Genomic DNA, 12,862 nt, shown 5'->3' with positions numbered 1-12,862 from the left:
TTGCATTCAATTAATAAGGAAGGCGCGGACTACCTTGGCAGTGTTGGGTCGGGTGACTATGTCAGTGCTGTTGCTGGGCCCGGTGATTGTGTGGGCGCTGTTGATGGGCCTGTGTTGTCGTCCATTCTTCTTGGATTTAAAGGGCCACTCGTTCCCTTTGGACACACAATTACCGTTGCCTCTCCTCTTCCGACAGTAAATACGGCTTGCCATAGATCCTAAACCAAGGCATGTATTCCGGCACGCACGCTAAATTTGAAACGATGATCGGTTCCCGAGTAGGTATATAATCATATCGATTTTCCCACATTTAGATATAGTGTGACTAGAATCTCGGCCAATCCGCATGCAATTGCCATAAGTTGATTCTGTGATGATCATCCAACACCTCAGGTGCCACGGAAATCAGTTGTCGAAATCCAAATTTTCGTAATACTCTGTCTGACTGGTGCATCTCCACCATCGCAAATTTGACCAATGGGACTTACACATGCCAAGCGTTCAGATTTTAGAAGTACTCATCCAGAATTACTGCTCAAATTGCCAGATCCTCGTATGGTGTCCATTGAAACTATATAAACATTATGAAAATATTAGTTATATACATAATACTAAATACTAAATACTAAACACTAAATACGAATCGACTATCTCATTATGTATATCTATTTTATTTAATACTTACTTGTGCTTCTGACCATTGGTCTAATAGAAGCTTTATATCTTCAAAAGAGGTAGGTAATTGAGCATAACTTGCAGAATGGTTCCACCTAATAAAATAATTTTTTAGCATACGATTATATTTTAAATCTAAATAATAATTGTAAAATCTAATAAAAAATTTACCTCGTTATGAGTGGGAATGTATATGGGTGGTCCACTCGAGGACGTAAAAATGGAAAGCGAAACCATGCCCATGACTGCAGTAGTGATAGGCAACCTCCGATTTTCACTTTATTTGATCGCGTCGCCCCGCACATCTCCCGATACAATGTTGCCAACACGACGGACCCTAACTAAATTCACCAGCTGCTCTAAAATCAACAAGTTTCAGTAGCCATCTCAGATGTATAAGGTTCTGTGACAAGTCCGACATTAAATAACCTCTAATAATCTCAAGAATGTATGCCCGAGCATATCAAATTCTTTCTAGTTCGGTAGAATCATCATCCGGCTCCGAGAATGTGTCTCATAACCAACCTATCTCGATCCGACCTCCGTTAATGTTGCCAACATGGCAGACCCCTAACTAAATTCACTAGCTGCTCTAAAATCAACAAGTTTCAGTAGCCATCTCAGATGTACAAGGTTCCGTGACAAGTCCGACATCAAATAACCTCCAATGATCTCAAGAATGTATGCCTGAGCATATCGAATTCTTTCTAGTTTGGTAGAATCATCATCCGGCTCTAGGAATGTGTCTCGTAACCAGCCTATCTCGATCCGACCTCCGTTAATGTTGCCAACACGGCAGACCCCTAACTAAATTCACCAGCTGCTCTAAAATCAACAAGTTTCAATAGCCATCTCAGATGTACAAGGTTCCGTGACAAGTCCAACATCAAATAACCTCCAATGATCTCAAGAATGTATGCACGAGCATATCAGATTATTTCTAGTTCGGTAGAATCATCATCTAGCTCAGGGAATGTGTCTCGTAACCAGCCTATCTCGATCCGACCTCCGTTAATATTCTCCGGAATAACACCTAAAAGCTCGTAGCATACCGCTCCCCAATCACCAGATTGAACAGACCCGGTGACTGCGTACCCGTCCACCGGTAATCCCAATTGCAAATTTACGTCTTCCAACGTGATAGTACACTCTCTACATGGAAGATGGAATGTGTGTGTCTCAGGTCTCCACCTCTCTATCAACGCACTAATGAGTTCTGGTCCAACTTGCATCCCCGGCCTACCGTCGCCACGTGACAAAAACCTACTTTCCGCAGGCAATTCTCTATCAACGGTGATGGAGGACCATGCATATTACGGATATAGCATTGTAATATCCGATCTACAGACTTTTATAAGAAATAATAAAATAAAAATTATTTAAAATTGCATAAATGAAAAAAAATCTTAAATAATATTTAAAAATTAAATTTAACACTTACCATTTTCATTTGTTCGACAGATATGTGCTTGTTATCGAGACAAATTAATTCTCCGGCCATTGCTAACACGATCAAATTTTTATGATTTAAAAAAATTCAAAAACAATAAAATTAGAGCTTTATTTAAAATAATTAAATAGAGCTTTAAGAGGAATTTAAGAGGAATTTGAGAGAAATATGAAAGAATATTCGTTAGAAATATGAGAGAATTTGAGAGAAATGATTTAAGTGTGAAAAAAATAAAATGGGGTTTTATAGTTTTTTTTACCGTTTGAGGGGCACCAACGGCTATTTTTTTTATCGTTGGTACTGTAGCAACACAGGAAAAACGCTTCCTCAAGGAAGAGCTTTGTCCACGTGGATACAAAGCGCGTCATCAAGGACGCGTTTTCTGTCCACGTGGACAAAGTGCTTCCTTGAGGAAGCGTTTTCCTGCTTTGTCACCTGACAACGCACTGACGTGATTACGTTTTCGAGAAATTAAGTCATTTCAGTAATTATTTTTTTACCGAGCTCATTTCAGTAATTTTAAAAAAAATGACTTTTATTAGAGCACGTTTGGTTGGATGAAATTGCTATTCCATTTCGCATCAAATCCGCGTGCTACAGTGTTGCATGCATTTGGTTCACCGTTTCCTCTATTCCACTAAATAGCTATTAAATTATCATTCCCTCATCTCACCGTTTAGGTATTCAGGGGTTGGGGTCTGCATACCCATTCAAGGTAACACCGTTTAGGTCTTAGACGAAAATAACCTGCCTCTCTTCTTCCCAAAATTCACTCCAGATTTCTTCTTCCCCAAATCAAGCATCCATTTGCCCTTCATCTTCATCTCCCGGTACATTTTCTTTCACCTCTTTCAAATTTTCTTTTCCCCCTTTCGGTTGAGACTTTTTCTGCTCAACTTTTCTTTTCCCCTTTCAGTCATGTTTTCTTTTTGTTTACACGAATTGAAGAAATAAAGTTTCTATTGGATGCAGTGAAATCTATCAGTACCAGCAAAGTACTGAACTCCTCATCAGAAACTGCCTTTGGAAAGGCTCGTTCGTGAATTTGCCCAAGCCTTTTTAAGGTAATACCAAATTACTGCTTCTTCTTCATTTCTATTTCAGCAAAGGTTTGTTTGCATCTTTGTAATTACATGAACCATACATCAGCTTTGTTTGCATCTTTGTTGATGGTTTGTTTGCATCTTTGTAATTATTTTGATGTTGATGTTTCTATTTCAGCCGATAATGGTAATAGTCTTCTGATAAACCCATTTTTGCCAGTTTTTTGTTTTTAAAATTTTTTAATTGGTTGGCTTTTAGGGTATAAAAGGGAAATGGAGAAATCCTTCATTCCTCATTTTGTTTTTGGTGTTTTGTCTATTTTGGGCATGTCTTTGGTGAATGTTGAATACCTTTACTTGTATTTCACCTGGACTGTTACTTATGGTACCCATTCTATTCTTGGAGTTCCCCAATAGGTTACTCTAATCCCTTGAATGGCTTGTTTAGGACTTGGTTTATCATCCTAATATACTTAAATATTGATCCTTTTATATGTGAGAATTATGACTGACAACTTAATCTCTTTATATCAGTCTAATTAATATCTCAAGCCATTATTTGTTTAAAGTGTTGTGCAGGCATTATTATTGTATCATAAAGAAAAGATTTTGTGATGAAATTTGTAATTAAACTAATATATAACTGTTACTGGACAACCTAGCTGCCATTATTCAAAAAGTTATATAATTCTCGTAGCTTTAGAAAATGAAAGATAGAGAGATCAAAAGTTGTTATTTGCCTTGTGTTCTGTGAATGTCTACTTGGTAATCTTATCAGCTGGTATCTACACTACTTCAATTGCTGCAACATTGGTCATATGGCCAGTTTTATTGTTTTATTATTGCCGTCTTTTCAGCTCTCTTTTGGTCCAGTTTTATAGTATTTCTTAATACCTTTTGCACTGTCAATATATTAAAGCTGTCATTTACCTATCTTTGGAATTGTGAACCTTTTACTCATCTCCTTTGGCATGTGCATGTTTCGCGTACAAAATTATACCATTTATTTGCATAATGCTATTTTCGTATTTATATGACACCATGACGTGGTTAAATGATATGAGTAGGTTACCCTGGTCGAAAGTGAAATGGGATAGTGATTTTTTGCAGAGAAACCACTAACAAATTTTGTTCATACTTTCCAATCCACCTTTTATTTGATTAATTCATCAATGAGAAACCTATTCTAGCAGTTATTTTGTGTGAAGAACCTTAGAAAACTGTCAACAAAGAAGCAAAGGTGAAGTATAGAAGGCTTCACTCAATCCAAGCTTTCACAGCCAAGGAATGGGATTTTGAAGGCTTAGAAATTAGATAGTGTAATGATGATGAGGGGTTCACTTTGGCTCCTACAAGAGTCCTATATTTATATATGTATATTCCTTTTGATCTTGGTGGTCAACAAAGTTGCCATTTATCGTTGTTGGGTGGTGCACTATCGCAATCAAGATAAAATAGGGGCAAAGACGGCCCCGGCCTTTTCATAGTTTCATTTGTTGTCCTAATACCATTAGCTCCAATGGTTTTAAAACAAAAAGTTTGGGAATTTGGTTCTTGTTTGGATTGTCTTGGCAAATATGATTAAAATTCGTTTTGTTTTAGTGTTGCTATTCTAGAAATCATTTAATAACAAAAGATTTTTTTTTATACTGTAACTATGGTTGGGAAGATGAAGAGAAGAGTTGATATGATGCACCTAAGCCATAACCAATGTTTCTGTTGTTGAAGTTTTCAAGTGGAAATGGTTTCTGTATGTTTATATTTTGTATGTTTCTATATGTTTATATTCAATTTACGTTTCTGTATGTTTATATTCTGTATGTCTATATATGTTTCTGTATGTTTCTGTATGGTATCCCACGGTTGTCCATGTATGATTTTATATTAACACAAGTGATGTCAATTTTATAAAGTTGATAACATCCTTATTATTTATTGATGCAGGTGGACAGACAAGTATCAGGTAACAGACATAAACAAATATCTCCACTGCAATGATGATACCATTTACTCTTTTCTAGTAATACGGAAAAGACAATATATACATGTTAAACTGCATTTACATTTCGAATTTGATCTTTTTACTTTAAACAAGAACATTTTGGTTATATTTTAGTTTCAATATGTTTTTATTTTCGATATGTTTCATTTAAAACTATTTTAATCTTTTAATATATTATTAAACTATTTTTATTTTTGATATCTTTAATTTATGTTATATTTAATTTTGGTCTTCAAACAATGTTTTATATTAGTTAAATTTTTTGATTAAAAATTATATTTGAACAATGTTTTATATTACTTATATTGTTTGATAGAAAAATTATAATTAACACTACAAAAATTATTTTTGGTGAATTAATCATTTTAAATTTTTTTTAATCAAATGCTACAAACATTATAATTATAATTAACACTAAAAATTAATCAAATGCTACAACAATTATAATTATAATTAACACTAAAAATTATAATTAACACTAAAATTTATATTAACACTAAAAATTAATCAAATGCTACAAACATTATAATTATAATTAACACTAAAAATTAATCAAATGCTACAAAAATTATAATTATAATTAACACTAAAATTTATAATTAACACTAAAAATTAATCAAATGCTACAACAATTATAATTAACATTACAAAAATTATAATTATCACTAAAAAAAGAAAGTAAAATGCTACAAACAAATTATTTTTTTTAAAGGAAGATATTTAACACACTATATTAAGGAAATAGATATTTTATAAAAAAATAATTATTAAACGTCAGTCATCAATTAATCAAATCTAGAAAAACACATTCTTTTTTTTCTTTTCTTGTTGATTGATAAAGAAGTAAATTTCAATTTTTGTACTTGTGAAGATAGTTTTAATTTCAATTTTTTGCTTTGTAAAGAATCTAAATATGTGTTGCTCATTTTTCTTTGATAGTGTGTTATTGCTTCCTCTTCTTCTTTGGCTTGTTCGATTGTTTCCTCTACTCACAGTTGAGCGTCTTGTAAATCACTGTAAGTTTTTTGGCAATTAAATTCTTTAATTTTATTTTACTGTTATTGAAATTAGTATTGGAGAAATGTGACCCTTTTACTACAATTTGAAGTATCTTGCAGTAATGGCTCGTCTGCCTTTAATTGCACAAAGTGTGAGGCGTAAAAGAATTGGTATTGCATTGACAATATGGTTGCAAATCTGTAGAATTGCGTGTTGGTTCTTACTTACATTGGGTGCCAGCCATAGCCTACATACTTATAAACCAAGGATTAGGTCCTATATTTTAGATTTTTATGCAAACGGGATTATGTGAAAAGGCTTATATATGCTAGTGACGAGACCTGTATTGAACAAGTTAGGATGAATATATTTGCCTTTTTTAAACTATGTAAGATGTTAGAAACGTTAGGGGGATTGAAGTCGTCAAGGAACATGCTTGTTGATGAGCAAGTGGTAATGTTTTTACATATAATTTCCCATCACCTTAAAAATCGAGTTATCAAGCATCACTTTAATAGGTCCAGGGAAACTGTTAGCAGATCATTTCATAGTGTTTTAAATGCTGCCATACGCTTACAAGATGTGTTATTTAAAAAGGCAGAACCAATTACAGCTAATTCTTCATACATGAGGTGGAAATGGTTTAAGGTATTTGACTGAGTTTTATATATATCTTGTACATAATTTAGTTGATTTAGATTTAAATTTAGTATCCTAAATCAAGGTTTTATAACATGTGATATAGAACTGCTTAGGTGCTCTTGATGGAACCCACATCAAGATTAGGGTTCCAACAGTTGATAAAGCTAGATATCGAACACGAAAAGGTGACATAACAACACATATGCTATGTGTTTGTACATCTAATATGTAATTTGTTTATGTTATTCCTGGTTGGGAAGGTTCTGTTGCTGATGGACGGGTTCTTTGAAATGCCATTAGTAGGAGACATGGACTAAAAGTTCTTCATGGTAAAGTGGAAAGTTAGAGGACTTTGAGTTAATTTGTAAAAGTTCAAACTTTTTTTGGTGAATTAATCATTTAAAAAAAAGTTTTTTTATAGGTTGTTATTATCTAGTTGATGCTGGATACACAAATTGTGAGGGATTTCTTGTACCTTTTAGAGGACAACGATATCATTTGAAAGAGTGGCGTCAGGGTTATCAGCCAAGAACTCTGGAAGATTTTTTTAATATGAAACATGCCTCAGCACGTAATGTTATTGAAAGATGCTTTGGGTTATTAAAACTTAGATGGGGAATACTTAGGAGCCCATCATTCTATCCTGTAAGGGTGCACAATAGAATCATTATTGCATGTTGTTTGCTCCATAATTTTATTCGAACTCATATGGGTATTGATCCTATTGAAGCGGAGTTTGGAGAAGGATTACCTAGTAATGTGGTAGATGAAGATGAACCGAATATCGTAAGTATTCATCCATCAGATGCATGGGCTACTTGGAGGATGGAACTAGCCAATCAAATGTTCGATGAATGGCAAGCATCTAGAAATTAGTTAGGTTTAGGGAGAAAATGAGTTTGAGTTAATTTGTTTATGTTATTTTATGTATCTAGTTTGTGAAACTTTGGTGGTGTTTGAATTGTTTTTTGTATTGTACTAAACTTGTTGAATTATAATTTAATTTATTTTCATTCGCCATGTGTTATAATTTTATAAAGTGTTAAGCTTTTGATTCATGATATTGAACTTAATTTTAATTTTATAAAGTGTTCACCTTTTGATTCATGATATTGAACTAAATTTTAATTTGTTTTTTCTTGAGTTAATTATGTCAGGTGCTTCAGAATCAAATGTTTCTTCCCAAACATCTCGAGGAACCAAAAGGAAATGGGTTCCAGAAGAAGATGCAGCGTTGGTTTCCTATATGGTGGACTTGCACAATGTTGGAACCTTTAATGTTGATATGGGGTTTAAAGCCGGTTATTTAAACGAGTTGGAAAAAATGTTAGAAAAGGCTTTACCCAATGCAATGTTGAAGGCTAGACTTAATATTGAATCAAGGATTAGGGTACTGAAAAGGGATTGGTCAATCGTGTATGACATGCTTAATGGCCAAAACAACAGCGGTTTTGGTTGGGATGAGCATAGGCAGCTCGTTGTTCTTGAATATGCGGTTTGGAACTCTTATTTAAATGTAAGAATTATTTCAAGTCTTTATTATCTTATTTATTCTCAACTTATAACTAATATGATTTCCTCATTTTTATAGAGCCATAAAGAAGCCGGTCAATTCAGACATCGTAGTTTCCCTTACTACAGCCAACTTACTGCCATCTACACACGAGATCGAGCGACTGGTAAAGATGCTCAAACAGCCGCTGATGTTATTGAAGAAATAAATGTTCAGGATGTACCTACTACAGATATGAATGAAGAAAGAAACAAATTCTATGATTGCGAAGCTGACGTCTCTTTGGATGACATGGATGTTTCTCCTACGGAGCCGCGACCAGATAGAAACCAAGGGGGTTCCTCATCTTCAAAGAAGAAAAAGAAGAATTCTGATGCAAGTGATAATATTTCTTCTTCATTTAATGAGGCTGCCACTTTATTGGCAGAAAACATGCGGGCCATTGGCGAACAAATCAGTAGGAGTATTGCCTCCGATGTGGTAGTTCAACAGAAGTCAGAAGAATTCCAGATCATTCAAGAAAAAGCTACAAATTTATATCCAACCTTATGTGAAATAGAAGGTTTATCTGTGGATGAGCGGTATCGAGCTTTGAGTAAAATTTTAGATCATCCAACTCAAATGCTCGTTTTCTTTAGTTTACCTTCTGATGTGTGGTTGGAATGGGTCAGAAGATTTCTTGTTGACCATTAAAAATAATGGTTCTGTTGATGATATTTTCGTAACTTTTTCTGTTTGTAATATTTGGGATGGTATGTCACTACAATGTTCAAACTTTTTGATGTTATAAAACTGTATAACATATGGATTATGATGTAGAATTTCATTTTCATCTAACCTTTTGTTAATATATGAAAATTATGTTTATACAAAATATAATTCTCAAGTTATTTATTACTGCTAATAATTTTTTTATTGTAGAATAATTAAATTATTTATTTCACTAATGATATTTTAGCATATTAAATATGTATTGCAGTTTAAAAATAATAAAGTAGATTATAAAATATATTTAATAATAATTATTTTAAATTATATTTTATAGTATTATATATTATGATTTTAGTAAATTTATATAAGAATATTTATTATTAAGAATTTTATTAAATTATATATTTTAATTAAAATATATTTAATAATAATTATTTTAAATTATATTTTATAGTATCATATATTATGATTTTAGTAAATTCATATAAGAATATTTATTATTAAGAATTTTATTAAATTATATATTTTAATTAAAATATATTTAATCATAATTATTTTAAATTATATTTTATAGTATTATATATTATGATTTTAGTAAATTCATATAAGAATATTTATTATTAAGAATTTTATGCAATTATATATTTCAATTAAAATATATTTAATAATAAATATTTTAAATTATATTTTATAGTATCATATATTATGATTTTAGTAAATTCATATAAGAATATTTATTATTAAGAATTTTATTAATTTATATATTTTAATTAAAATATATTTAATCATAATTATTTTAAATTATATTTTATAGTATTATATATTATGATTTTAGTAAATTCATATAAGAATATTTATTATTAAGAATTTTATTAAATTATAAATTTTAATTAAAATATATTTAATAATAATTATGTTAAAATATGATTAAATTATTTATTATTGATATTAATAATCTTATTAAAATTTAATAATAATAACAATAATCATTTAGCTAAAAAAAATTTTGCTAAGGGTATTCTAGTTATTTTAATTTTTTCCCTTATGCTATTACAACTTCATTCCATTCAACCAAACACATGAATACTATTACGCCTCTATTCCATTCCATTCAACTAAACAAAAAGATTACCTATTATGCCTATATTCCATTACATTACAGCGAACGAAACGTCTCTTATTTTGCCCACTTTTACCACCTATTATTATATTTTTGTATTTAATAATATCTGGGGAAATACCCTACTGCTTTCTTTGAACACAACTACCTACCAACACAAGACACGTCCATAGAAGTAGCATATAAAAAGCGCTAATATGTTTCTTTTATTTGTATCCCTCCAGTATTCCCTCTGTTTCATCAACAATACAAAAAGAAACTCATCTCTCTTTTCTTACTTCCTCCTCCTCTTTCGCTAGCAAAACCAAAAGCATGAAGAAATCGTGGGCGCTAATCGATGTAGCCTCCTGGGGTATCGAGGTAGCCTTATTGGTCTTAATATTGATAGGTTCCATCAGCGCAAACTCTGTATCGGAGGAAGCAGATGTGAAAGGGATGAGCCAACTGTTGAACCGACCTTGTGATGAAATCTATGTGGTAGGAGAAGGGGAGACCCTTCACACAATCAGCGACAAGTGTGGCGACCCTTTCATCCTTGAGCGCAACCCTCACATCAATGACCCTGATGATGTTTTCCCTGGCCTTGTTATTAAAATCATTTTTTCACCTGCTAGAAAACTATAGACTGGTTTTGGTCTTCTTCTTTTTCTTCTCTCTTTATCATGTGAAATACGAGATAAAAGCCTTTGTGATAAGTTCAAGGCTCAATCAAACCTTTGTGATACATGGAGATTGGATTCTCCAACAAAATTTCTGCTTTGTAATTAGTAAAAGAAAAAAAAAGGTTAATTTTTTAAATGGAAACTCATAATATTTTTTTATCGAGTTAAAGAAGTAATAAGGTGTTGTTGCAGCGTTCTTTTTAATTTGTTTCTTGGAGAATATCTTGATTTCAAATTTATTCCTTAATTTTTATATCATTTATCAATTTAATCTTTTTTAGTTAAATTTTAACTTTAATATTTTAAAAAAAATCATTTTTTAAATAATAATTAAATCATTATTTTTTAGCTATGTTTACTTTAAAAATATTCAAAAAAAATATAAAAATATTTATAAAATTTAAAAAAATAGCAAGTACATGTGAATTATTATGTGGATTGTTATGTTTAAAATTTTAATGTTTTAGTCAGTATTTCTGTTAAAAGAAACAACAACTTAATTTTTTTTAAAAGGTTAATGGTCAAATTCAACTCATTTTAAAAGATTGAGGTTAAAATTAGCTAAAACAAGAATAAAGACAAAAATGATAAAGTATATAAATATTAAGGACTAAATTCGGCATTATGCCAATATCTTTTGTATTCTCCTCTGAAACGTGGCCGCTGGGAATTAAGATAGTGTTAAATTCTTTGAAACGACAAAAGCCATCAGCTTTTACCTTCTTTTCCGTCAACCAAAGAAAAACTAAAGTTGGCTGCCAATGCGATATTGTTTATACACGTGGTATTTTATCCTGTATATTTTTTAAACCAATTGTAATAAAGTTACCATTGGCTGCCAATTCGATAATGTTTATACGTCTGGTCTAATTCTGCTTCCAGCCCCTATATTTTTTTAAATTTGAAATTTAATCTTTTTAGTCTTCTGATTTAATTAACATTTGGTAGAAGTATTATTTTTTTACACATGTTTTAATATATGAGTTAGTAATAAACTAATTCAATTAGTAATATTTAGTCACTCCTATGACTTATTTTTAGCACAGAGAAGGAAAAAAATAACTTATTTTAAAGATGTCTTATTTTTTATAAGAATTTTTACTCATTTTTTTAATTTCAAAATTTGAATTTGTACTAACTATTTTTTATTTTATGTTTAGCCATTGTAATATATATGCAATAAATATTTTTTCCTTTATATTATTACATTAATAACAAATGAGATATTAAAATTTAATTAAACATTTCTAAAAGAGATTTCGTTAAATTAAATTATGTGATATTTCTAAAATAAAAAAATTGATCATGTGGTTGGTTACATTATAAACTTGGGCAATATTGTTTTAGGGAAGTATAGTGAAAAGTCGATGTTTTTTAGTTTCATGACTAATGGCTTCCATGTTTCTTTGAATTATTCACATGAGCAAATTTTTTAATGTCATATATAATCTAAATTAACGAAATTCCTGTCAAAGTGTAATCAATTAAATTTCAGTTTTAAATAATAAGTATAAATAAATTAATAGATACAATAGAAATTAAATTGATATGATTGTCTATTTTTCTGAATAATCTCATGCCTGAATTCAAGTCGTCCTACATTGAAAATAATTTTTATATCAATTAAATATATTATATTTTTTATCGGATAAAAATTGTCTTCCCCTAAAATGTGCCCCACCTACCTGCACCTACACTTACTTCCCTTTTCTTTAAAAAAAAAAATTTGCCCAAAGTTTACCTTATAATTTATTTGGTCAAACTTATAATTATTATAAATAATACATCAATATATGTAGGGGTGTGCATTCGGTTAACCGACTCGAAATAGCTATAACCGAATTAACCGATCTTCTAAAATTTTTAACCGTTAACCGAACCAAATTTTTTTTAAAAAAAAAATTAACCGAACTGAAATTTTTTCGGTTAATTAGGTCGGTTAACCGAATTAACCGAAAATTGTATGGTTTTTATTTTTGGTTAAAAATTAACCGAATTAACCAAATTACCCGAATTACCCAAATTGAATCACTACATAATTAAAA

General features: G+C 30.8%; 2 protein-coding genes across 7 annotated transcripts; both read left to right on the top strand.

Moving 5' to 3' along the window:
- The first annotated feature begins 2,776 nt into the window (after positions 1-2,776).
- On the top strand, positions 2,777-9,228 carry LOC107892062 (uncharacterized protein At2g29880). Of its 6 annotated transcripts, none has more exons than XM_016817033.2 (6): positions 2,777-2,955; positions 3,098-3,189; positions 5,113-5,131; positions 6,110-6,186; positions 7,969-8,327; positions 8,403-9,228. In XM_016817033.2, the coding sequence occupies exons 5-6, from the start codon at positions 8,058-8,060 to the stop codon at positions 9,015-9,017; spliced, it is 885 nt and encodes a 294-aa protein (XP_016672522.1). In that variant the 5' UTR covers positions 2,777-2,955; positions 3,098-3,189; positions 5,113-5,131; positions 6,110-6,186; positions 7,969-8,057; the 3' UTR covers positions 9,018-9,228. The 6 variants fall into 6 exon arrangements, with proteins under 6 accessions (XP_016672522.1, XP_016672521.1, XP_040957628.1 ...); XM_016817032.2 differs by having other exon boundaries at positions 7,956-8,327; positions 8,403-9,198; XM_041101694.1 differs by having other exon boundaries at positions 7,542-8,327; positions 8,403-9,135.
- Positions 9,229-10,467: 1,239 nt separating this feature from the next.
- Positions 10,468-10,779, top strand: LOC121220747 (uncharacterized). The gene has a single exon (XM_041100184.1). The coding sequence runs from the start codon at positions 10,468-10,470 to the stop codon at positions 10,777-10,779; it is 312 nt and encodes a 103-aa protein (XP_040956118.1).
- The last annotated feature ends 2,083 nt before the right edge of the window (positions 10,780-12,862 follow it).

Source organism: Gossypium hirsutum, chromosome D09 (assembly GCF_007990345.1).
Source record: "Gossypium hirsutum isolate 1008001.06 chromosome D09, Gossypium_hirsutum_v2.1, whole genome shotgun sequence".
In the NCBI taxonomy this organism is placed as follows: Eukaryota; Viridiplantae; Streptophyta; class Magnoliopsida; order Malvales; family Malvaceae; genus Gossypium; species Gossypium hirsutum.
Note: the sequence above shows the minus strand (reverse complement) of the source record. Positions and strands in the feature narration are given on the sequence as shown.

What these genes read in the sequence shown, in the direction of transcription:
- LOC107892062 (XM_041101695.1), top strand. Translation starts at nt 7,962, where the DNA reads ATGTCAGGTGCTTCAGAATCAAATGTTTCTTCCCAAACATCTCGAGGA. An exon ending in TTTGGAACTCTTATTTAAAT is followed by an intron (nt 8,328 to 8,402) that starts GTAAGAATTATT and finishes TCATTTTTATAG; the next exon opens with AGCCATAAAGAAGCCGGTCA.
- LOC121220747 (XM_041100184.1), top strand. Translation starts at nt 10,468, where the DNA reads ATGAAGAAATCGTGGGCGCTAATCGATGTAGCCTCCTGGGGTATCGAG.